General features: G+C 48.5%; 1 protein-coding gene across 1 annotated transcript in view; it reads right to left on the bottom strand.

Moving 5' to 3' along the window:
• WNT3 (Wnt family member 3) overlaps positions 1-22,986 on the bottom strand; it is a gene marked incomplete at its 3' end in the record, with an annotated part of 37,376 nt that extends 14,390 nt beyond the window's left edge. Inside the window, exon 1 of the mRNA XM_084222190.1 lies at positions 22,319-22,986. Coding sequence (XP_084078316.1) covers positions 22,319-22,398 — 80 coding nt within the window. The 5' untranslated portion in view covers positions 22,399-22,986. The remainder of the gene's footprint in view (positions 1-22,318) is intronic.
• Between the last annotated feature and the right edge of the window lie 257 nt (positions 22,987-23,243).

Genomic DNA, 23,243 nt, shown 5'->3' with positions numbered 1-23,243 from the left:
CTGTCTCAGACACTCACAGGTTTTTCTTTAGTATTCTTTAGTACAGTCCCTCTTTAGTGTGTAATTTAGTACAGTATTAGTGTAATATAGTACAGCCTAATAAAGCAATTGTGCAACCTTCTAACTCATGCAGTCAGAACACATTATTCCCTACATTAGGGTCACCCTACATCAACAGAGGACAGTGGCAGGGCTGGGGAACCCCCCCATACCTGCCCATGCCCCACCTGGTGCTGCTCATCACCCCAACCCTGCCCCACCATCCCCAGGGCTCTGGGAAATGGATTGGTCAGGAATTCTGCAAGCCTGGCAGAAGGCTCCCACAGTGAGCACCTGTGTGCAAACCTGGAGAGGAGAAATGCTGACTTGGAAATGCCATGGAACAGGACAGACATTGCTGAGAGAGAAATGGAGCCAGGAACTGATGCCTGGAGAAGGCTGGCCTAGAACAGAGATTAGAGGAGCTAAAGAATAGAGCAGGGATTTACTGAGAGATCTCAATGGATCCACCTGGGGCAGCACAAGAGCCCAGCCAGGGCTGCACCCCAGGTGGACCCAGAATGGTCACAAAATGCCCCATTGGTCATGGGGTCTCTCACTGTGATCAGTTCTGCTCCATTGGCATGTTGGAGGTCATTGTCCTGAGATTTGGATCAGTGGTCCTTGGTCCCCAGCTGGAGCAGGAATTGTTTTGTCTCCCTGCTCTGTGCACAGAGCTCACCATCCCCTCGTGTGAAGCCCAGACCCACCCACTAAAGCAGCACAGACCCTGAAAATAGAAAAGTTGAAACATGAGGCATCAAAACAAGTTTAAAAGGATGGCCTTGCAAATAGCATTGGATACTTTGGAGAAATAGAACCATGAAAGATGGATTGTAGTAGGAGCCACGAGGGGTAATTTTAGATGATTGGCTTTAAGGCATTTCTAGCATGGTGTGGATAAAGCTGATAGGAAAAGAAACACTTATAGTGTATTGTAATTAAGAAATAGCTTCTGATTGTGATGGTGTGAATTATAACATCTGTATTGTCTCACCCTTCTCATGAGACTGAAAATAGAATAAAAGCTTTTAAAACACCTCTCAGTTGCCCCATCTCTGGGTCAGAAAAGGGCTTTATCCAACACAGGGGGAGTTTGATGAGCCAAGAGCTCAGGGGGACAAAGTTTTGAACCCCAAGGATCCCTGAGAGAGCAGAACTCTGCTGACAGCCCCGGTGGGGAAGGGCTGTCACAGCTGGGGACACCCCTGGCCTTGGGGGGCACAGGGGGACCCAGCTCTGCATGGAGCCATCCTGGGTGCTCCAGAGCACCTGAGAGCCCCCCAGGGGCTGGAGGACCTGACAGGACCTGTCAGGGGCTTTAAAGCCCATCCAGCCACCCCTGCCATGGCAGGGACACCTCCCACTGTCCCAGGTGCTCCAGCCCCAGTGTCCAGCCTGGCCCTGGGCACTGCCAGGGATCCAGGGCAGCCCCAGCTGCTCTGGGCAGGAGCTGTTGGTTACAAACCTTGTCCTGCTTGGCTCCCTGGCCCCAGTCAGTGCCTCAATTGATCCCTGAGCTTCTCACACAGCCCTGGGGATGTTGGGAGCCAGCAGGGAAAACCTGCTCACAGCTGGGATCCTGTTTGCCACCTGCTGCCTTTGGGAAAACCTGTCCCTGTCTAGAGGGGGTTTTCTCGCACAGTTTTGAGATGTATTTGGTGTTTTCCAGGTCTGGTCAATGTTTCTGCTCTGAGCAGTGGCACTGGTGCATCCTGGCAGTGCTGGCCTGGGGACACAGTGCTGGGAGCAGAGTTTCCATCCTGGCTCTTTCTCCGTCTCACACAGTCACTGTCATATTTTCTGAAAAATCCCTTTGCCAGGATTTCTTCTCCTGGGAAGATGAGAAACCTCAGAGAAAAAACAATATAGTCTCATTTGCTTCCCCTGTTTTGCTGCTTTGGAATGTGGTCTAGATTGTTTACCAACAGGTGCATGTTTGATTGGTTTCATGTGAATTGTTTTTACCTTATGACCAATCACCATCAGCTGTGTCAGACTCTGAGGAGTCAGTCATGAGTTTTTATTATCATTCTTGTTAAGCCTTCTGTCTGTCTGTATCCTTTCTCTATCCTTTCTGTATTCTTTAATAATATAATGTAATGTAATATAATATGATTAAAATATAATATAATATAATATAATATAATATAATATAATATAATATAATATAATATAATATAATATAATATAATATAATATAATATAATATAATATAATATAATATAATATAATATAATATAATATAATATAATATAATATAATATAATATAATATAATAATATAAATCAGCTTTCTGAGAACATGGAGTCAGAGTCTCATCTCTCACCCCGTCCTGGGCACCTCAGCAAACTCAACATCACACCTGCTGTAATATTCACCTATTTTAATTCTGGTGCTGTGCTGGCTGCAGCCCTTTGTGGGCAGGGGAACACACAAATTCTTGGGATTGCCTGAAGATCAAGAGCAGCAGCAGGGAAAGTTTTGCAAGTCAAAGCATGCAACGGGTGTTCACATCTGAGAGGGGAAATGTCAGATCTTGACTGAATGTGGAGAAAGACCAAACCTGACAGAATTCCAATGAGGAGAGGGACTGGATAGCAGCTTTTCACTCAGGAATCCCCTCTGAGCATCTGGAGGTTGGAGCTTTTCCATAGAGGAGGCACCTGTGTCACCACAGACTCCCCACCCAGCTCTGCAGTCCTTGGGGGTCAGCAAAACAGACTAAAAATTCATTTTTGAAAAGGATGTTTGGCTGCCTGAGCATTAGAGGCTGATGGCTCAGCCAGGGCAGGAATGGCATGTGGGGTTTGAATGTTTAACTCTCAGTTTTCTTTATCTGTCCCACAGCCAATCCTCCCTCCAGGAGATCTCTCCTGTTCATGGGCCATTCATTATTAATTATCTTCTGTCCATGGCCAGTGAGTGTCCCTGCAGGGCTGATCCAATTCCATCATCCCATGGGGAGATGCTCTGCCCAGGGGAGGAGCCAAGCATTCCTGCCTGGATACAATCTGAGATTTCAAATATTCCTACCTGGATATAACCCGAGATTTCAAGCATTCCTACCTGGATACAATCTGCCCTGGAACAGCACAGCAGCCTTTGCCCCCTACATTCCCAGAGGAGCAGCTTTCTCCTGCCCTGCATTCCCAGAGGGAGAGCAGCCCCATCTCCAGCAGCCCTGGAGCTGCAGAGGAAAACTCCCCCCTTGTGCAGGATCCTGCTGCAGCAGAGCCACAGCTGGCACTGCAGGAGGGCTGAGCCCCCCTGGGATGGGACTGTGCCCCCACCCTGACACACAGGGGACAGGGCATGTTCTGACTCTGGCAGTGTCTTTTTTTTTTTTTTTTTTTTTGACAATTGCATTTTTATTTTAAATTTTCCTAATAAAGAGCTGTTGTTCCTACTCCCACATCTTTGCCTGAGTGCCCCTTAATTTCAAAACAATAATAATTCTGAGAGAGGGTGTTTACATTTTCCATTTCAAGGGAGGCTCCCGCCTTCCTCAGCAGACACCTGGCTTTCCCAACCAAGACTTGCTGCAGGTTCTCTTTCACTGAGTGTCCTCAGAGGGAGCAGAGATGGAGCTGCAGGTCTGAGCCCTTCTGGGAGGGGGAATTGTTACCCTGACCTTGCTGCATCAAAGCCCTTTGGGTGGAAACCAGCTGAGTTTGACTGAGGAAATGTAAAACCAACCCCCTGAGGACACCTGAGCTGCAGAGTCCATCTCTTGGAACTGGAATTGTGTTTGGGACATGGGGAGCTCAGAAATTCCTGGTGAAAGGACAAGAGGAATGGGGGATGCCAGAGGATCAGGAATGCTCTCCTGGTGGTGCACATGGGGTCTGGGGGGAGCAGGGACCTCTCTTCTCCCCCAGCACCAGGCAGGATGAGCTGGGGAAGGAGTGACCAGCTCCAAGGTGAGCTGCCAGCCAGAAAAAGCCACTGTGAGCAAAGCCCAGGAAATGCTGGCAGAGGAGCCTGGGGAGGTGCCTGGGGGTGTGAGCACAGCCTGGGCACAGGTGTCCCCTCTCTGGGAGCAGGCAGGACGTGGCACAGCCCTGGAGCTGCTGCAGGCTGAGCCTCAGGGGCATCTCCAGGGGAGTGCAGCCACCCCCTCACCCTCAGCAGGGGGAAATGAGACATCCAGGGGCAGGAGGACAGCGTGGTGTTGATGGAATTGGATTCCTCAGCTCTGGGTTTGCCTCCTGGATGTGTTCAGGGTGGCTCTGTCCTTCTGTTTCCCCCTGGAGCTGTGGCTGGGGCTAGGCAGGCACTGCTGCAGAGCTGGGGTGGTTTAAGCCTCCTCCTTGTTGTAAATGGGATGTTAAACACGGGCAGGGGACAAAGGAGCAACAGCAGAGAGCTGAGGCAGTGGCTTATGCTGACAGTTTGATCAGTCTATTGGAAAGACTTCTGAGAGATTGTTTAGTTACAGTGGGAAGAAGGGGAAGATTAAGACTTTGTGTCCAGCAGGAGAGGGCAGGACAATAGCTGCTGAGGGGGAATGCAGACCAGGGGGGTGCAAAGGCACAAATCTCCAAGCAAAAGCCCAGTGCCCAACACTTGCTGCAGATTCTCTTACACTGTGTCCCCAAATCCAGCCTGTGCCTGTCTGAGCAGAGCTGCTGGAGCCAGGAAAAGGGAATTGCTCACCCTCAGGGTGAGGGGATTGCCCTCGGCTCACACTGCCCTGCCTGGCTTTGCAAGGAGGATTTTTTCCTGCCCCCTGTGCCCATGAGGAGGGAGAGCCCACTCAGAGGTTGCTGTGCCAGCAGAGGAGGATGGGGGATAACTATTATCAACATCCCTGAATAAATCAATATTCTCTGACTAAAGCTAAAGTCCTCCAGCAGCCTTTGGTAAAACACCTGAGCTCTGCAGGGCATGGCCAGGGCACAGGAGCTCTGCACACCACGAGTCCAAGGCAACTCAAATGTCAAATAATAACTGTGATAACTGCAGGGCACACAGGGATCCCAGGCTCCCTCGTGGTGAGGTAAGACAGAGGTTCCCTACTATATTTAGCAAGTTTTTGATGTAGAGAATGATTTGTATTTGATTTTATTGATTTAGAAGCTTGAATAATTGTTTTAATAAAATTATATTATATTATAATTATACTTATTATGGTGATAATAAAGATATATTATATTATAATGATATTAAAGATATATGATATGATATTACACTATTATGTTATATTATATTATATTATATTATATTATATTATATTATATTATATTATATTATATTATATTATATTATATTATATTATATTATATTATATTATATTATATTATATTATATTATATTATATTATATTATATTATATTATATTATATTATATTATATTATATTATATTATATTATATTATATTATATTATATTATATTATTATATTACATTATATTATGTTATTACGTTATGTTATGTCATATTATATCACATCATATTATATATTAAAGAATAATTTGTGATTGTTTGAGATAGGATTTGACTTTGATTTAATTGGTTAAGCAAATAAAATCATTTTTACTGCTGTTCAATTAACTAAATTATTTTAGGTAAATAATTTTCTTAACACATTTTACATGTGTAAAAATAACAGGAGTAGTAAGTACAGGTAAGAATTATTTTCTCTTCTTCTTTTTGTGCTTCTCTAGGAAAAAACTTGTGAGAGAGGATGATGTCTGTCTGTGTTCAGAGCATGTGAGTGCCACAGCTCCCCAATGGGCTGTGCTGACCCCTCCAGTGCAATGGCTCATGGTGCTGCAGGGTTCCTTGAACCCACAGGCACTGAGGAAAATTCCTCTGTCCCCCGCTGATTTTTTCCCCTACTGCTCTATTCCTTTGTGACCCAAACCAGCTTTGTAAAGAAATCAGCTTTAAACCTTTCCCAGGTGCTCTGCCTGCAGCTCATGTGGCAGAAACATCCAAGGCTGCAAACCCCAGAACCTGGGGGCTGCTCCCACCCCCGGGTGAGGCTGCTGGAACAGGAACACAGCCCTGACTGCTGCCCTGTGCAGGCTGGCCTGGGACAGAGACTGGGCAGAGCTACAGAATAAAGCAGGGATTTATCAGGAGGCCTCACTGGATCCACCCTGGGCAGCACAAGAGCCCAGCCAGGGTGGACCAAAATGGTCACAAAATGCCCCACTGGTCACGGGGTCTCTCACTTTGATCAGTTCTGCTCCATTTGCACCTTGCAGTTCATTGTCCCATCCCAGCTTTAGCCCATGCAGTCCCATCCTTGTTTTTCTCCCTTCAGCCCACGCTGTTTGTGCTCTTGGGATGAGATTTGGGTCATTTGTCCTTGGTCCCCAGCTGGAGCAGGAATTGTTTTGTCTCCCTGCTCTGTGCACAGAGCTCACCATCCCATAATATGAACCCAGACCCACCCACTAAAGCAGTACAGAATCTGAAAAAAATAAAATCTAAAACCTGAGGCATCACCCACTCTGGACATTTCTCTCCCAGTGTTTACATACAAATATACAGAACTAGATAAACTTTCTATCAAGTTTTTTAAATTCTTTGCAAATCCACTTCCCACACTTGGGCAGCTCCTCCTCCTCCTCCTCTCCACCTCTCCTTTCTCTCCTTTCCCTCCTGTGTCCTCCTTGGTGAATACTGAGATGGGAATGATCCCAAATCTGAAACTTCCCAATCTCCTGCTTTTTTAACAGCTGACCCCAACAGCCTCTCGTTTCCAGTTTGGGTTCTTACACTCAGAATCTCTTGAGAAAAATCCCACCTGAACGCCTTTAACTTTCTGATGGGAGATCTCATCCCCAAAACATCACCTATTTGCTCAATCACAAATTCTTTTCTCCATAAATCTCCCACCCCTGGATTTTTCTGCTCCACTTTCTTCTGTTGCTCATTTTAACCCTCTTGCCTCATGCTGCAATCCCAACCTGCCCTCCCTGTGTCACCCCCTCTGCTCTTCTGTGACCAGCCAGCCCCACAGAGCTCCAGGAGGGTTTGGACACCGCTCCCAGGGATGCTCTGGAATTGTTGGGTGTCCCTGCAGGGCCAGGGGTGGGACTGGATGAGCCTTGGGGGACCCTTCCAGCCCAGGACATTCTGTGATTCCCTGGGGTGGGAGGGGGCACACAGAGGGGTCACTGACGTGGTGCTGATGGCATTGGGGCCTGGGGGGCACAGAGACATTGTTGGGGAGGAACTGGCCCCAAAGTGCTCCTCAGATCAGACTGGGCGTGAAGAACAGCCCAGCTGAGACTTTGAGGCCACAAGTGGCCTCGTGGAGAAGTCAGAACTCGTCCCAGACAGCAATAGGAGCTCTGTGAAATCCCCGTCCTGCTGGGTTTGGGGCAGAGTTTGGGGTCAGTCAGACCCACCCCAGTTCTGACAGGGAATCCCCTCTGTCCCCTCCTGGCATGGAGGGATTAGACCTGGATTAGCTGGTTTATTCTGATGAAAAACCAAATTGCATCTTGTAGAAACCAGGTCTAGAATTAGTACTGGATTAGCTGGTTTCTTGTGATGAAAAAGCAAACTGAACCTTGCAGAAACCAGATCTAGAATTAGTCCTGGATTAGATGGTTTATTCTGGTGAAAAACCAATTTGAATCTTGTAGAAACGAGATTTAGAAATAGTCCTGGTGGTTTCTTGTGGTGAAAAATGAGGCTGCTTTTCTACCGGGTAGTGTAATTCTCATTCCATGGAGAGCAAAGCACTCGGAGTGGAAGGTTCTGGGCTCTGGAAAGGTGTGAGACACAAACTGCCATGAATATTGCAGGAAAGGTTGAACCATGTGCCACCCTGGCATGGAAGGGACAGAGGGGGCAGAGGGGGAAGTGGTCAGTGGGGACAGAAGGGGAAGTGATCAGTCAGAGAGGGCAGTGGTCAGAGGGGGCGGTGGTCAGTGAGGATAGAGGGGGCAGAGGTCAGTGGCAGCAGTGGTGGCAGTGGTGGCAGTGGTCAGTGGCAGCAGTGGTGGCAGTGGTGGCAGTGGTGGCAGTGGTGGCAGTGGTCAGTGGCAGCTGGGCTGCCCATCCTGGGCACTGTGGCTGACACTGAGGCACCAGTTCTGTCTCAGCTGGAGGAACTGGATCCAAAAGTGTCTCGTGTCAGATCCAGAATGGAAAACCCAACTGGAACCAAGCCCAAACTCCGACAGGGAATGAATGCCTTTGCCCCACAAGAAGGGCCAGCAGGGCCAGCAGGGACAGCAGGGCCAGCAGCAGGGACAGCATCAGGGCCATCAGGGACAGCAGGGCCCCTGTGCGCGGGGCAGAGCCGCATCCCCCCCTCTGCCCCGCTGTGCATCAGGGCTGCAGCAGCAGCATTTTTGTGTGAAATGAGCCCGTTCTGGGCGAGCTGCTGCGCTTGGGGTGACTCAGGGTTGGGAGGGGATTCTGGCATCAGCTGCCAGAGCTTTGTCCAGGCATAGCACACGGGCTGGGAACGGCGTGCCGGGAGAGGGGAGGCGGGGCTGGGATGGGGATGGGGATGGGAATGGGAATGGGATGGGATGGGATGGGATGGGATGGGATGGGATGGGATGGGGATGGGGATGGGATGGGGATGAGATGGGATGGGATGGGATGGGATGGGATGGGATGGGATGGGATGGGATGGGATGGGATGGGAATGGAATGGGAATGGGGATGGGATGGGGATGGGGATGGGATGGGATAGGATGGGGATGGGATGGGGATGGGGATGGGATGGGATGGGATGGGAATGGGATGGGGATGGGATGAGGATGGGATGGGATGGGATGGGATGGGATGGGATGGGATGGGATGGGATGGGATGGGGATGGGGATGGGGATGGGATGAGGATGGGGCTGGAGCTGCTTCTCCTCCTCAGGAACCTGAATGAAGTTGCTGCCAAGGGTCTGGGTGTGCCCAGACGTGGGTCCTGCATTGTTCCCCCCAGCAGACAGAAATGTTCTGTTCAGCAATGCCTGCTCAAAGCACTGCCACTCCTGCCTTGGAAAACACAATCCACTGATTTGCCATGGCAGAGGATCCATTCTGCAGGGACTGTGATAATATTATTCAACCCGGAATTTACATAAATGCATACAATTTGCATATGCAAATGAAGGCTTCCAGGCTGTGACTGCAATAAACACAGTGAGATTTTCAGCGCTGTAAAACCTTTCCTCCAAAGAGAGACACTGGGGTTTGTTTGGGTCCTGGCAGGGCTGTAAGCCACCTCCCAGGGCTGCTGTCCCTTCGCTGTCACTGCCAGCCATTCCCAGCACCACTCACCTTCCTTTCTTGCCTCCTTCCCAAAGCTGGCACTGGGGAGGGAAATGGGTCCTGCCAGGGACTGGGGACAGGACAGTGGGACCAGAACAAGCATCAGAAACCCAGGGAAGGAAGGAACAGCTCTCCACTGAGGCCAGTGAGGGTGTTGGTCATCTCCCACTGGTCAGCCAAGCCCTCCAGCCATGCCTCCAGTCTGGGGAGTCCCTCTGGGGAGGCAAATTCCACTTTGGAGTCCCTTGGTGGTGGTGGTGGGTGGCCTCAAGAAGGGGTTGGTGCCAACTGTGCCGAAATCACCCAGGGTGAGTCACAGTTTGGCACTGGGGAGCAGCTTCCAAACATTCAAACATCATGGAAAACACCCCGTGGGTGGGAATTGCCACATCCAGGCAGCTGTGCCACAGCCTGGGGTGGGATCTACGGGGGATCCCTGGGCTGCCTCTCTTTGGGGAGTCATTCCCTGAGCCCTGAGACCAGGACTGGAGTCCCCAGGCTGGTTCTGTTCGCATGAACAGCCTGGGGTTACCCCAGGAAGGAGGAGCCTGGCATGGAGGGGACAGAGGGGGCAGAGGGGGCAGGGGGGGCAGTGGTCAGTCAGTGGGGACAGTGGTCAGCTGGGCTGCCCACCCTGGGCACTGTGGTGCCAGTTCTGTCTCAGCTGGAGGAACTGGATCTTAAAGTGTCTTGTGCCAGATCCAGAATGGAAAAACCAAATTGAATCTTGTGGAAACCAGACCTAGAATTAGTCCTGGTGGTTTCTTGTGCTGAAAAATGAGGCTGCTTTACTACTGGGTAGTGTAATTCTCTTTCCATGGAGAGCAAAGCACTTGGAGTGGAAGGTTCTGGGCTCTGGAAAGGTGTGAGGCACAAACTGCCATGAATATTGCAGGAAAAGTTGAACCATGTGCCACCCTGGCTCTGCCCCAAAGGGCAGTGTGGGTGCTGCTGCCTCCATCCAGGAACCTCAGCTCTGTTGGGAAGCACCACGAGGAACCAGGCAAGGGTAAAATTTGGCTCAGCTCAGTTCAGGTCCCAGCAGGGATGGGATGTGGGGTTGATGCCTCATGTTTCAGCTTTTCTATTTTCAGGGTCTGTGCTTCTTTAGTGGGTGGGTCTGGGCTTCACATGAGGGGATGGTGAGCTCTGTGCACAGAGCAGGGAGACAAAACAATTCCTGCTCCAGCTGGGGACCAAGGACAACTGATCCAAATCTCAGACCCAAGAGCACAAACACCGTGGAGTGAAGGGAGAAAAACAAGGATGGGACTGCATGGGGCTGTAATTGGACAATGAACTCCAATGTGCCAATGGAGCAGAACTGATCACAGTGAGAGACCCCATGACCAATGGGGCATTTTGTGACCATTCTGGATCCACCTGGGGTGCAGCCCTGGCTGGGCTCTTGTGCTGCCCAAGGTGGATCCATTGAGGCCTCCCAGTAAATCCCTGCTCTATTCTTTAGCTCCTCTAATCTCTGTTCTAGGCCAGCCTTCTCCAGGCATCAGTTCCTGGCTCCATTTCTCTCTCAGCAATGTCTGTCCTGTTCCATGGCATTTCCAAGTCAGCATTTCTCCTCTCCAGGTTTGCACACAGGTGCTCACTGTGGGAGCCTTCTGCCAGGCTTGCAGAATTCCTGACCAATCCATTTCCCACAGCCCTGGGGATGGTGGGGCAGGGTTGGGGTGATGAGCAGCACCAGGGTGGGGCATGGGCAGGCATGGGGGGTTCCCCAGCCCTGCCACTGTCCCCTATTGATGTAGGGTGACCCTAATGTAGGGAATAATGTGTTCTGACTGCATGAGTTAGAAGGTTGCACAATTGCTTTATTAGGCTGTACTATATTACACTAATACTGTACTAAATTACACACTAAAGAGAGACTGTGCTAAAGAATCCTAAAGATAAACCTGTGAGTGTCTGAGACAGTCAGGACACAGCTTTTGACTCAGTTAACCAAGGAATCCAAACAACCTCCACTAATGTCTAATCAACAAATCACAACAAAACAATCTCCATAACACATTCCACATGTGCCAAACAACAGGAGCAGTGAACAGAAATAAGAATTGCTTTCTCTTCTTCTGTGAGCTTGTCCCACTGAACACTTTCCTAATGTAATTCATTCCAGCACTCAGGAGAGATTTTACCCCCAGCTCTTCATTTCCCCAGCAAGCCTTGAATTCACAGCCTGCAGAACCCCTCCAGAAATCAGATTTTCCAGTTTGTGCGTGGTTTCCAGCCAAGCAGAGAAGCCAAGGCACACCCTGAGCCCAGGTCTCAAGGCTTGGGGTGGAACCCAAGTGTTTCCTGCTCCAAGCCCTGTCCCTTGAGCAGCCTCAGGAGCTGGGTGCTGGGCCCAGGGGCTCTAGGAGGAGGCACAACTAAAGCTCAGCTTAGGTTTACACCACAGACCAAGACTCCTGTCCCACAAGTGTCACATTCACACTCTTTGGAAAAATCCCTTCGCCAAGGGTTTTTCTCCTGGGAAGCTGAGAAGCCTCAGAGAAAAGGAAAACAATTCTTATCTCATTTGCTTCTCCTGTGTTGTGCTCATGTGGAATGTGTTTGGAGATTGTTCACCCACAGGTGATTGTTCCATTGCATTCTGCTGGGAGTTGTTTTCACTCTTTGGCCAACTGGGGCCAAGCTGTGTCGGGGCTCTGGAGAGAGTCAGGAGTTTTCATTATTATCTTTTTAGCATCTGTAAGTGTCCTGTCTGTATTCTTTAGTATACTTTAGTATAGTATTGTTTAATATATGATAGTATCATGAAGTAATAAATCAGCCTTCTGAGAACATGGAGTCAGATCCACCATTCCTTCCTGCCACGGGGCACCCCACAAATCCAACACACAAGGACCATGGGCAGTGTTAGGGCTGAAAATAAAACCTCTTGAGCCAGGAGTGCTCCAGCCAGGACAAAGGCAGCCCCTGCAGAGCAGGGCTGTGGTGGGAGGAAACATCTGCACCCCACGGGCCCACAGCCCTTCTGAGCAGCTCAGCTGAGCCCTCTGGGCACCAAAGGCAGATTCTCAACAACTCCAGAGCCTCTGGGTGTGCCCAGGGTGGAGCTGTCCCCCTCCTGTCGGGCTCCTCCCAGCCCTCCTGGCACGGGGGTAAGGGATGTCACACTGGTGCCACTGCTCCCAAAGGGTGTGACAATCACAGCACAGCCCCAGCACATGAGGGAAGGGTCTCCTTTGGGGGTTCTGCCTCCCAAACTGTGCTCCTGAGCATTGCACCACTGCCCAGGCACAGAGGCTCTTTTATATCCACTCCCAGCTCTTTTACACTCTCACTTCACCAACAGCAGCAGCAGCCTGTGAACCACCAAGCCAGCAAGCAAGGATTTGGTGTCTGGAGATCTTAGTTTTAGATTTGTAGGGGAAAAAAATCAGCAAATTGAAAGGAAAAGTAAAAATATAGAGAGAGAGCCATGGCTTGGTGTGTTCAGCATAAACTCCATCAGACAGACAACAGGTGAATTTCATTCAAAACTTATTAAAGGGGAGTTGGTTGTTACCAAACCTAATCAGGACTCAGCAATAACCAGAATTTAAACCCACAATTGAAATATTTTGCAATAATAACACAAACAAACAAACAAACAAAAAGCCCATCAAGAAGTTCCCCCTAAAACATCTAAGGGACCTCTGCAGGTAACATTTTCCAAGGACCACTGAAAATTTCTTGATTATAAACCTCCACACTTTCTGGAAAGTAACTACAGGAAACTTGGGTGAGTCTGTGACATAGAAATGGGATGAGAATAAAAAACCCTGAAGGTTTTATCCCCCAGCACTAACCCTTCCTGCCCCACTGAGGGTCTTTTGTTGAAAAGGGGGCAGAAGATCTGGAGGGCAGCAGGGAAAGAATTTCTCATTTAAAATTGTGAGCACTGGGAAAGGTGCCAGTTAGACTTGATTAGATTTGTACAATTAATTAAAAGCAGACAGGTTCAGTGGATTGTGAAAAAGACAAATTAGCAAATTAGCAAATCAGGAAATCTATCTTCAGAAATGGAATTAGAGACTTTGGCTCCTTTATCAGGGCAAATTTGCTTTTCAGAGCGTGGTTCTTTCATGTTCCAGGGGTAGCATTTTACTATTCTACATAAAAATTATATATAAAATATAATTTTATATATAGTACTTAACATATATATTTCACAGAATAAAAAAAAAATTAATAATTTTACATAAAAAACATTTTAAAAAATTACAAAACTGACATTAAAAAAATGAAACACGCCTCTATAAAAAACACATGTTAAAACCCCAAAAAATCCCAAAAACTTACTTTTTAACTTCAAACATAAAAAGAAATAACACAGCACTGGCAGCCCTGGTGATCCCCAGGCATCTCCAGGCCTGGAATCCCTTCCAGCCAAGGCTCCAGGGCCCTGCTGGGGACGTTTTGTGCCTCAGGAGCTGCCCTGGGGTCTGCTGGATGTGGGACTGGAGAGAGGGACTCCAGCCAGGGCAGGGAGCAGAGTTTGTAAAGGACACCGTGGTTTGCAAACAAACACCTGGTTTTGGGGTTCATTTGGGATTTCTGAGGAGTCCTGGGCATGGTCCCAGAAAGAGGGAGTGCAGTGGGAGAGCTGGGGGATCTCAAGATCCCTGTGTCCCATTGGAAAGCTTATCCTAGGAAAAGCTGGAATTAATATTAAAAAAAAGCTGGAATAATATGAATTCCCAGGAATTAATATTAAATATTAATATTTTTAAAACAATATTTTAAAAATGGAATACTATTAATTCCTGGGAATTAATATTAAATATTAATATTTTAAAATACTTTAAAAGATGAAATACTACTAATTCCTGGGATTGAATATTAAAATTAATATTTAAAATAATATTGGAAAAGCTGGGATAATATGAATTCCCAGGGAATATTATTATATTATATTATATTATATTATATTATATTATATTATATTATATTATATTATATTATATTATATTATATTATATTATATTATATTATATTATATTATATTATATTATATTATATTATATTATATTATATTATATTATATTATATTATGGAATAATATTCATTCCCAGGAATTAATATTTCAATAGAACCTATCAGATGGCACAGACCACAACTAACTAGATCTGTTTTGGGACTTATAAAGGATGAATTTTCTTTGCTTTTTGATTTGTTAAGAGGGAACTGTGCCATTACTTCTCTGGGATTTCTAACAGCTGAATCCCACAGGGCTCTCCTGCGCTGCAGCAGGCTGAGACCAGCTCCTCTCTCTGAGTGGGGACTCTCAGAGCAAAAAACCTCCCAATGTTGCTGTTCCTGCCACAGCAAAAAAAGCTGGGGATGGCTCCAGAGCCAGAAAAAGATTATTGTCCATAGAACAAACCCCATTTATATTTTCTTCAGCAAAATTGTTTTTATTTTAAGTATAGGCTGTTTAGATTTTTAACACCTTTTGTGTTAATAAAATACGTTGATTTTCAACAAACCAGGACACAGGTGGTGTTAAAGGTCTCCAAGTGTTAATCACAGCACAATAAACAGAAATCTCAGCCTGTGTCCCATCCAGACACTGCCTTTATCCTGAAAACTCCACCCAAACAACCTTAAATAAAACCTCTCACCACACCCAGCACTGCTCACTACAAACATCAATGTCACCGAGCCACTGCCAGGCGTGGACACAAAAATGAAAGATTATCCAAGCAAGGATTAGATTGCAATGCCAACAGAAGGATAAATTCAGCTTCAGCTAAGTGAGGGAACATGAGCTCTGTGTGTGATGTGTAGATTTTATAGCTGAGCTCCTGACAAGTCCTCCCCATTTCAGGTCATCTGGGAAATCCCTGACAGAGCCTCTGAGAGGTGCTGGATGAGGCTGTGGGTGTGTGTGTGGTGTCTGCTGGAGCCCCCAGGACAAAGGAGGAATTGAGATTCTGACTCCATGTTCTTAGAAGGCTGATATATTATATTATATTATATTATATTATATTATATTATATTATATTATATTATATTATATTATATTATATTATATTATATTATATTATATTATATTATATTATATTATATTATATTATATTATATTATATTATATTATATTATATTATATTATATTATATCATATCATATCATATCATATCATATCATATCATATCATACTATATCATATCATATCATACTATATCATACTATACTAAAGAATAGAGAAAGGATCTCACAGAAGGCTTAACAAGATACTAATTAAAAACTTGTGACTGCTTCAGAGCCCCGACACAGCGGGACCATGGTTGGTCATGAAGTCAAAACAATTCCCATGTTGGATAAACAATCTCCAAACCACATTCCAAAGCAGCAAAACACAGGAGAAGCAAATCAGATAATTATTGTTTCCCTTTTTCTCTGAGGCTTCTCAGCTTCCCAGGAGAAGAATCCTGGCAAGGGGATTTTTCAGAAAATGTGACAGTGACACATTTGTCCTCCAGGACAGCAGCAGAAATCAAACACCCCCTGAGTGTCAGCTAGAGGATGAAATTCAAAAGTCCAGGTGATTTAGTGCCTCAGAGCCCTGTCCCTGGGCTCAGGCTGCCCTCGGGGAGGGAGGGAGGGAGGGAGGGAGGGCTGGAGAACCTCCCTGGGCTCCCACAGCCCTGTGAGAGTGAGAGCAGGACTGAAACCCTGCCCTGACCCCAGGAGGGAGCAGGGGGACAGGAGAGTGGGTGTGACAGTCTGGTCAGGCAGAGAGAGAAAGCTGGACAAGCTTTGCCATGGATTGACCTGGGAACTGCAGGGAGGCAGAGAGAAAGAATTGCAAACAGCCTGCAGGTGGGGTTTATAGCAGGTTGTTTTCCTCAAGGGGTGTCCTCTTAATGAACCAAAGATGTGAAATGGTTCCATGGCCAGTCAGGCCCACCTGTACCAGGGTATAAAAAAAAAGGGTTCCAAGGAAGTGGCTGCTTTTAGCCTGACCTGGAGTTTGTGACACCCCTGGTGACACAGGAGGGACCTCCAGGTTTGTCCTGGGGCTGTGGCTCCACTGGAGCTTGGGCTGGAGCTGCTGGGGGTCCTGGTGAGGGCACACCCCTGTTAAATTGGCCCTGGGAATGGAGCTGATAGGAAAAGATTTTAAAATCACAGAATTCGGAGAGCTAGGAAGAAAGTTAGGCTTAGTAGGCCCTGGGAAATGTATTTGTATTTTTGTAAAAAATACATGTAAAAATGTAAATGTATTTTTTTACATGATCTTGTATTTGCTAGATCATGTGAAACTGCACCTGTGTAACCAGTATATGATGAAAGATATAATTGTTAGATGTGATTAGATATAATTTTTGTTTAAAGAATCATGTTAGGGGTTTGAGGGGGATCCTGAGAAACCCATGGGTGGATGGAATCAATGTATCCAATAGAACAATGTAAGTTTGATAGTTAATATGTACGTTATATAATAATAGAATATAAAACATGTTCATCCCAAACCCATGGTGGGGTCAGATTTGGGTCTGTGCCCCTGACACCCCGAGCTCTCAATAAAAGCACCTGCAATAATCCTTCTGTGGTTTGGTGTTCCTGAGTGCTGACAGAGTGACCTGGAGCTGGCAGGAGGAGCCTCAAACACACCTGTGGTGGCCCTGCCACAGCAAAGGCACCGAGGGGATCCTGGAGGTCAGAGTGGGACCAGCCAGGGCGGTGCAGCCTGACCCCACCAATGCCCCAGGACGGTCCCTGCTCAATCCCTGCAGCAGGGAGGGTCCCCCAGGAGTGAGCCTTCCTCTGGCACTGCCCTGTGGATGTGGCAGCCTCTCAGAGAGAGAGAAAGGCAGGTGAGTTATCCCAGAATAGCCTGGGAAGCTTTAGGGAGCTGGGGATGAACAGTGACAGCCGAATATTAAAACCTGCAGGGGGTGGTTTCTAACAATCTGGTTTGCTGTTTTTCTCATAAGATGTGAAATATGTTAAATGACCAATCAGGTCCACCTGTAGCAAACTAAGCCAGAAAAGAAGAGAGGGTGACATAAATGGGGCCTTTGCCATTTTGCCTCCTGTGTCATCTCTGACTCAGGTGACAATTGCCCTTTGTCAATTGTTCAGCACTGGAGGGAGGGATCAGCCCTGTGCTGTTTGTGAGAGCCCTCCAAGCTGCCCTGAGCAGCTCCCACCTCCCTGGCCCCCTGCACCACCCAGGGCCTCCCTTTGCTCCCTCCCAGCCCCACTCCAGCCTCTGCATCCTCCCGGGCTGGGCTGCCCCAGGTGCCCTCAGCTCTGGGGGTGGGGTGAGCCCAGCTCTGAGCTCTGCTCCTTCCTGTCACCATCACCTCCATGCCCAGGGTTCAGTTTTTCTGTTTTTCAGGTTCTGTGCTGCTTTAGTGGGTGAGTATGGGTTCATATTATGGGATGCTGAGCTCTGTGCACAGAGCAGGGAGACAAAACAATTCCTGCTCCAGCTGGGGACCAAGGACAACTGATCCAAATCTCAGCCCAAGAGCAGAAACACCGTGAAGAGAGAAAAACAAGGATGGGACTGCATGGGGCTGTAATTGGACAATGAACTCCAATGTGCAAATGGAGCAGAACTTAGAAAATGTGAGACCCTGTGAGCAATGGGGCCTTTTGTGACCATTCTGGTTTCACCTGGGGTGCAGCCCTGGCTGGGCTCTTGTGCCGCCCAAGGTGGATCCATTGAGGCCTCCCAATAAATCCCTGCTTTATTCTTAACTCTGTCCAGTCTCTGTCCCAGGCCAGCCTGCACAGGGCATCCCCTGCCTCTGTCACAGCTGTGAGCTCCTCCCCGACCCCATCAGGGTGATGGGGCAGTGGCTCAGCAGGGAGGACATGGGAAATCACTGGTTTGTGGCCTCCCCCACCCCAGCACCTCCAGCTGGGAGGGTGGGGTGGCCAAAAATCCCCCCCTGAATTCCCAGAGCTCCTCCTTGGGGTGCCTTTAGCAAGTGCTTCACTTTGGCAAACGCTGCTCTTGGTGAAGGAGTCAAATAAGGAACCAGTGGCTGCAATTAAGCAGCCTCAGCAGAGCTCCCTGTGCCCACTTGGATTTACTTCTGGCTCTGTTACAGGACTGGTAAGAGAGATTTGTGTCTTGAGGGCAGAAGGGCTCTTGAGTGAGGCAGAGCCCTTTTCCCCTGGCTCCTGTGGCTCCAGGCTTGTCCTGGGGTTGGGGCACTCCAGGAGACACGAGGGGTTAATTTCTGAGGGAATGAGAGCTCCTGAAGGCCAGCAGTGTGACAGTGCTCACTGCTCCGTGCTCTGGGAGCATTTTGGAGCTGCTGCTGAGCTCAGGGCTCCAGCGGCAGGGGGGAACAGAACATCCTCCAGGGCAGCTTCCAACCCAGGCCACGCTGGGATTCTGCCCTGGGGAGGGACAAAGCCAGCAGGAGATGTCACCTGGAGCCCTGTGCCAGCTCCTGAGGCTCTCAGGCTGTGCATCCTTGGGGATCTGCTCTGGCAGGGCTGGGGCTGTCCTGCTGCTCAGGACTCAGGATCCACCTCAAGCCCAGCTCCAAAACTCTGCTTTCCATGGCATGGATTGGCCATCCCACCCAGCAGGGATTCCCACCAGCTAAACCTGGCTGGGAAGAACGCTGAAGAAAACCTTGAAGCCCACAAAACCCTTCAGAGTCACGAGCTCCTGAGCCCTTGTGGCCAGGCAGGCACTCAGGGCTGTTGTCAGGGACAGCCCCAGGTGAGCCCCCAGCCCTGCTGCCCACCCTGCCCACATCCACAGCCCTGCTGGGGGGTCAGCAGCAGCCTGCTCTGCACGGCCCCACCACAGCTGCCCATCTCCTCCTTCTCTTCCAGCAGCACCAAGCAGAAGCCAAAGGGTTGGACGCGTCTCTGAGGGAGCTTTGTTGGCCCCAGCTCCTCCTGTCAGCACTCACAGGCAGCATTTCAGTGACCTTTTCCCATCTGTGCCCCGTTTGTTCCCTCTCAGGGCTCTAATGGGATGGCAGCATGAGAAGAAGGGTTGGACCTGTGTCAAAATACCTCACTGGAGGTTACATCCACAGCCTGAGCCACCCCTGGAGCTCGCTCAGAGCTGCCTGGACAGGGACAGGGCCATGGCAGGGAGTTCCCAACAACCCAGCTGGGCTGAAATCCCCTCTTGGCTTCTCCATCCTGCTGCCACCAGCGGGTCTGGACCCCAAGCTCTGGATTTGCAGCACAGGGACCTTCCCTTTGAGCTGGGGCAGGACCTCCCTGCAGGGCTGCACTCGGGCTCTCCTCTCTCTGGACAATCTCAAGCACCACGTCCCCCCCAGCCCCTCAGCAAAACACATCCCACAAACCCTGAGCAGCTCCATCCCTGTGCCTTTATCCCTGCAGTGTCACTGCTGCCAGGCTCCTGGCATTGTCTGGCTCACAGTGGAGCAGCAGGATTATTGCAGCCACCCCCAAACCCATTCCCAAGGTGCTCACACCCCATTCTCACCACTCTCCTTCTCCTGGGGCACGCACAGACACTTCCTCCCCACCACAGGGATAAACCCTTTTCTCCTCTCTGTCCCAGCAGAAAGGATCTGTTGTGATGTTGCTGCCAGAACGTTCCCTACCCAGCAGGAAAATCCCCAGGGAGGTGGTGCCAGCAGGACAGGGCCCTGCCTGTCAGCATCCCTGGGCTCTGCCCCATGAACTGTCCCCTGGAGGTCAGAGGTGGCTTCAGCTGGCGGGGAGGAAGCCCAGGGATGCTGCAGGACACCAGCACAGGGGGCCAGGCTGATGCTGAGCCCCACATTTGCTCTCCTTGCCCTGTTTTGGGGTGTGCTGAGCCCTGCCAGGGGGGCAGGGTTCCTCCTTTGTGCCTCAAGAGCAGAGGGTCAGGGAGACAATTGGAAAATGATGATTTTGTAAGAGTACAGATAACACCGTGCTAGAATCCACCACATAAACCTCATTTCCACAGAGCACATATTGAAACCTTTCCGTGGGACCAAAGGAGACCTTGAATTTGTGTGCTCTGGGAGCATTGTCTGTGCCTGAGCCCTGGCCCAGGTATTTCTGCCCTCCTGCTCCCTCAGCCTTCCAGAAACCTCTAAAACCCCGCAGCATTTGCAACCTCAGCCCTACATGGGGCACCTCCTCATGTCCCTCCAGAGCAGCAGAGACTCTCTGGCACTTTGGTATCGCCAGAATCTATAAAAATACACAAAACCTGGAGCTGTGGATGAAATCCTGTGGAGAGGGTGTTCGACTCCCTCCTTTCCCAGGGATGCTGCTTGCCATGCCCCTGGTGTCTGTGCCCTACATCCTCTGTATTGTTCCTTTGGGGTGAACTCAGAGGGGTTTGGGGCAGACACCTGTCTGCAGCTTTTCCTCCTGAAAACAGGCACAGGGGACATTTTGCTCACGGGGACATTTTTGCTTCCCAGGGGAAAACGAGACCTTTTCATGGAGAAGGTTTGGCTGTTTCTCTCTGAGATTCTCTCAGGATTTAATGCCCAAACCCTCCTTGATTTGGGCATTAAATCCTGATTGATATCAAAGCCTGAGGCAGCTCAGGGGCTGGTGGGATGAGCTGATGCCATGGTGAGATGTCCCTGCCCCAGGCAGCTCCTGCCCTCAGACCCAGCCCTGGCATCCTGACCTGCTCCTCTGCCCACCCAGCGGTGCCCAGGTGGGGAGAAAGGGATGGAAGGAATCAAAGTGCTGCTCTCTGCCTTTCAGGAGCCTCCCCTGCCTTGGGCTGAGGGCCTGAAGTTCGGCAGCCACGCTCAGGGCGAGGAAATCATTTAATTCTCCAGGAAAACCTGCTGTGATTTAGCCATTTCATGAACCTGCGGAGCTTTGAAACGCTTCCTGAGCGGGGACTTCTCATTGTGCTCTCAGGCTTTCTCCTCTGGAAAGGCACATTCTCATCCCAAAGTCCACGCTAATTAATGGATTATTAAAAAAAAATAAATTAAAAAATTTGTCTTTTCTCTCCTGAATTCTAAATATTCCCAGACATGGCAGTCCATTCCCAAGTTCACTCCCACCTACTTCTTGCCATCTCCATGTTGGCACTGAAAGGATCTAATTCAGTAATAAAGAAGAGAGACTTTTCTGGAAAGGCGAAAATAACCCAAGAATCTCAGTAGCACCAAATTCCACCATCTCCCTCTTTTCCCTACAGATCATCAGGCTCACAGCCCCTACCTGGCACATACAGAAACTTAACAAGAGATATTCCATCAAGAAATCCTACATAAAGACAGAAATAAACTGAAATATTCTGTTATGCAACTCGCTGGCTGCTGGATTTAAATGACCTGGAATATTTAATTCTATATTTCTTGTTCTAAAGGGCTTCCAACTGCATTTTGTTACTGTATTCATTTATACAGAGTTAGATTTATTTTTAAAATAAGTAACTCATGTTACTTACCAGCCTCATTACAAGATACAACCAATTCTTTTGAAATTTATTTTTCTCGTTGGTGCAAGGAAATTAGCGACATTTCCATAATTAAAATGAAAAAAATCCACCTTTGAGCAATTTTACTAATGAATGTTTTCTCAGGTGCCATTTGCGTTACTTGCCGGACTAAATTCACATGACAGAATACAACAAAAGAAGGGAAAGAAGTCCAAAAAAACCGCAGCAACCAAACAGAAAATAGAATTAAATTTTTTTTTTTCAAAGGATAAATTGCAGTTTCATGGAAAGGAAGAAAATCCCTGTGGCAGAGTGATGAGAGACACAAAATTCCCATTGCACAAGGAAATAAAACCGCATCCTTTCACATCTGAACCAAGAGCCCATCGCCACAGTGCCGAAAATGGAGAAATTAAGAGTGGTAGGGAAGCCTCCATTTGTGCAAAGGGAAACCCAGGCATGGCCCTTTCAAAATAACCCCCAAACTTTTCACTGATTTCATTAATTACAGGTCAAATCTGAAGAAATTACGCTTCAACTCCAGCATGCAGCTCCGCAGGGCGAGGGGTGAAAAGGAAGGAACACACAGCTCCCATGGCTAATAATTAATGAATTCATTAATCAATCATAGGGAGAGGAAGGGCGAGGGGAGGAAGGATTCTTACCACCAAATTGGGTAACCGGCTAAGACCTTTGTGCCATTGAAGAGAAAAGACAGAATTAGTCCAAGCAGGTGGTAATCCATCAGTCCAGGCTGGTGCAAGGGGGAAATCGCCGCGAAGTTTTCAGAAAAACATGAAGTGCCAAAATGAAGAATCCCCCTCCTCCCAGAAAAAAAAAAAAAAAAAAAAAAAAAAAAAAAAGGAAAAAAAGGAAAAAAAAAAAGAGTGAAGCCAAGTCCCTCGTGGCTCGGGTGACTTTCTGGCTTGTCAGAAACACACCTCTCCAAGCCTTTCCCCCGTAGATCATCCAAAAGCGTCTATTAAAAAGTGCAGGGCTCGGGGATGTCAGCAGGCGGCCAATCAGACCGCATGGCCCAAGGTGAGGGATGAGGCTCAGCCCAGGGCTGTCAATCACCCTCTCCTCCCCCTCCACCCCACAACTTTGTTCCGAGCCTCGCTGCCACGGACAAACCCTCTGTGCACCACACTCCACTGGGGCACTGCGAGTTGGGGTGAGGATTTGAAATTTTAAATTTTTTTTTCTTTTTTTCTCTTTTTTTTTTTTACCACTTGGAGCCCAGGATGTGCTGCCCCTGAATGCCAGGACTCGGCAAGGTAAGGATGAAGGGTGGCTGTGGTGAGGGGTGGCTTAATCTCACAGAGGGAGTGAGACAGAACTTGTTCTTCAGATGGACAGGGATGGGGGCACAGAGGGACAGAAAACCCTCTGCCTGTGGTGGTGTGGGCAAAACTGGTGACAAAGTTGAAATGAAACCTGCAGTGTCCAGGTTTTCAGCCTGTGGGGGTGATGGATGGAGGGGGGAGCAGGGGCAGCCTGGATTTCTATTGAGAAAAAAATGCCATGTCATGGTGAGAGGGGAGCAGGCAGATGGGGACGTGTCCCACGGATGGATTGCTTGGGAAGTGC

The sequence above is a fragment of the Fringilla coelebs genome (genome assembly GCF_963513975.1).
Source record: "Fringilla coelebs genome assembly, chromosome: 27".
NCBI lineage: Eukaryota > Metazoa > Chordata > Aves > Passeriformes > Fringillidae > Fringilla > Fringilla coelebs.
This window is presented reverse-complemented; position numbering and strand designations above follow the sequence as displayed.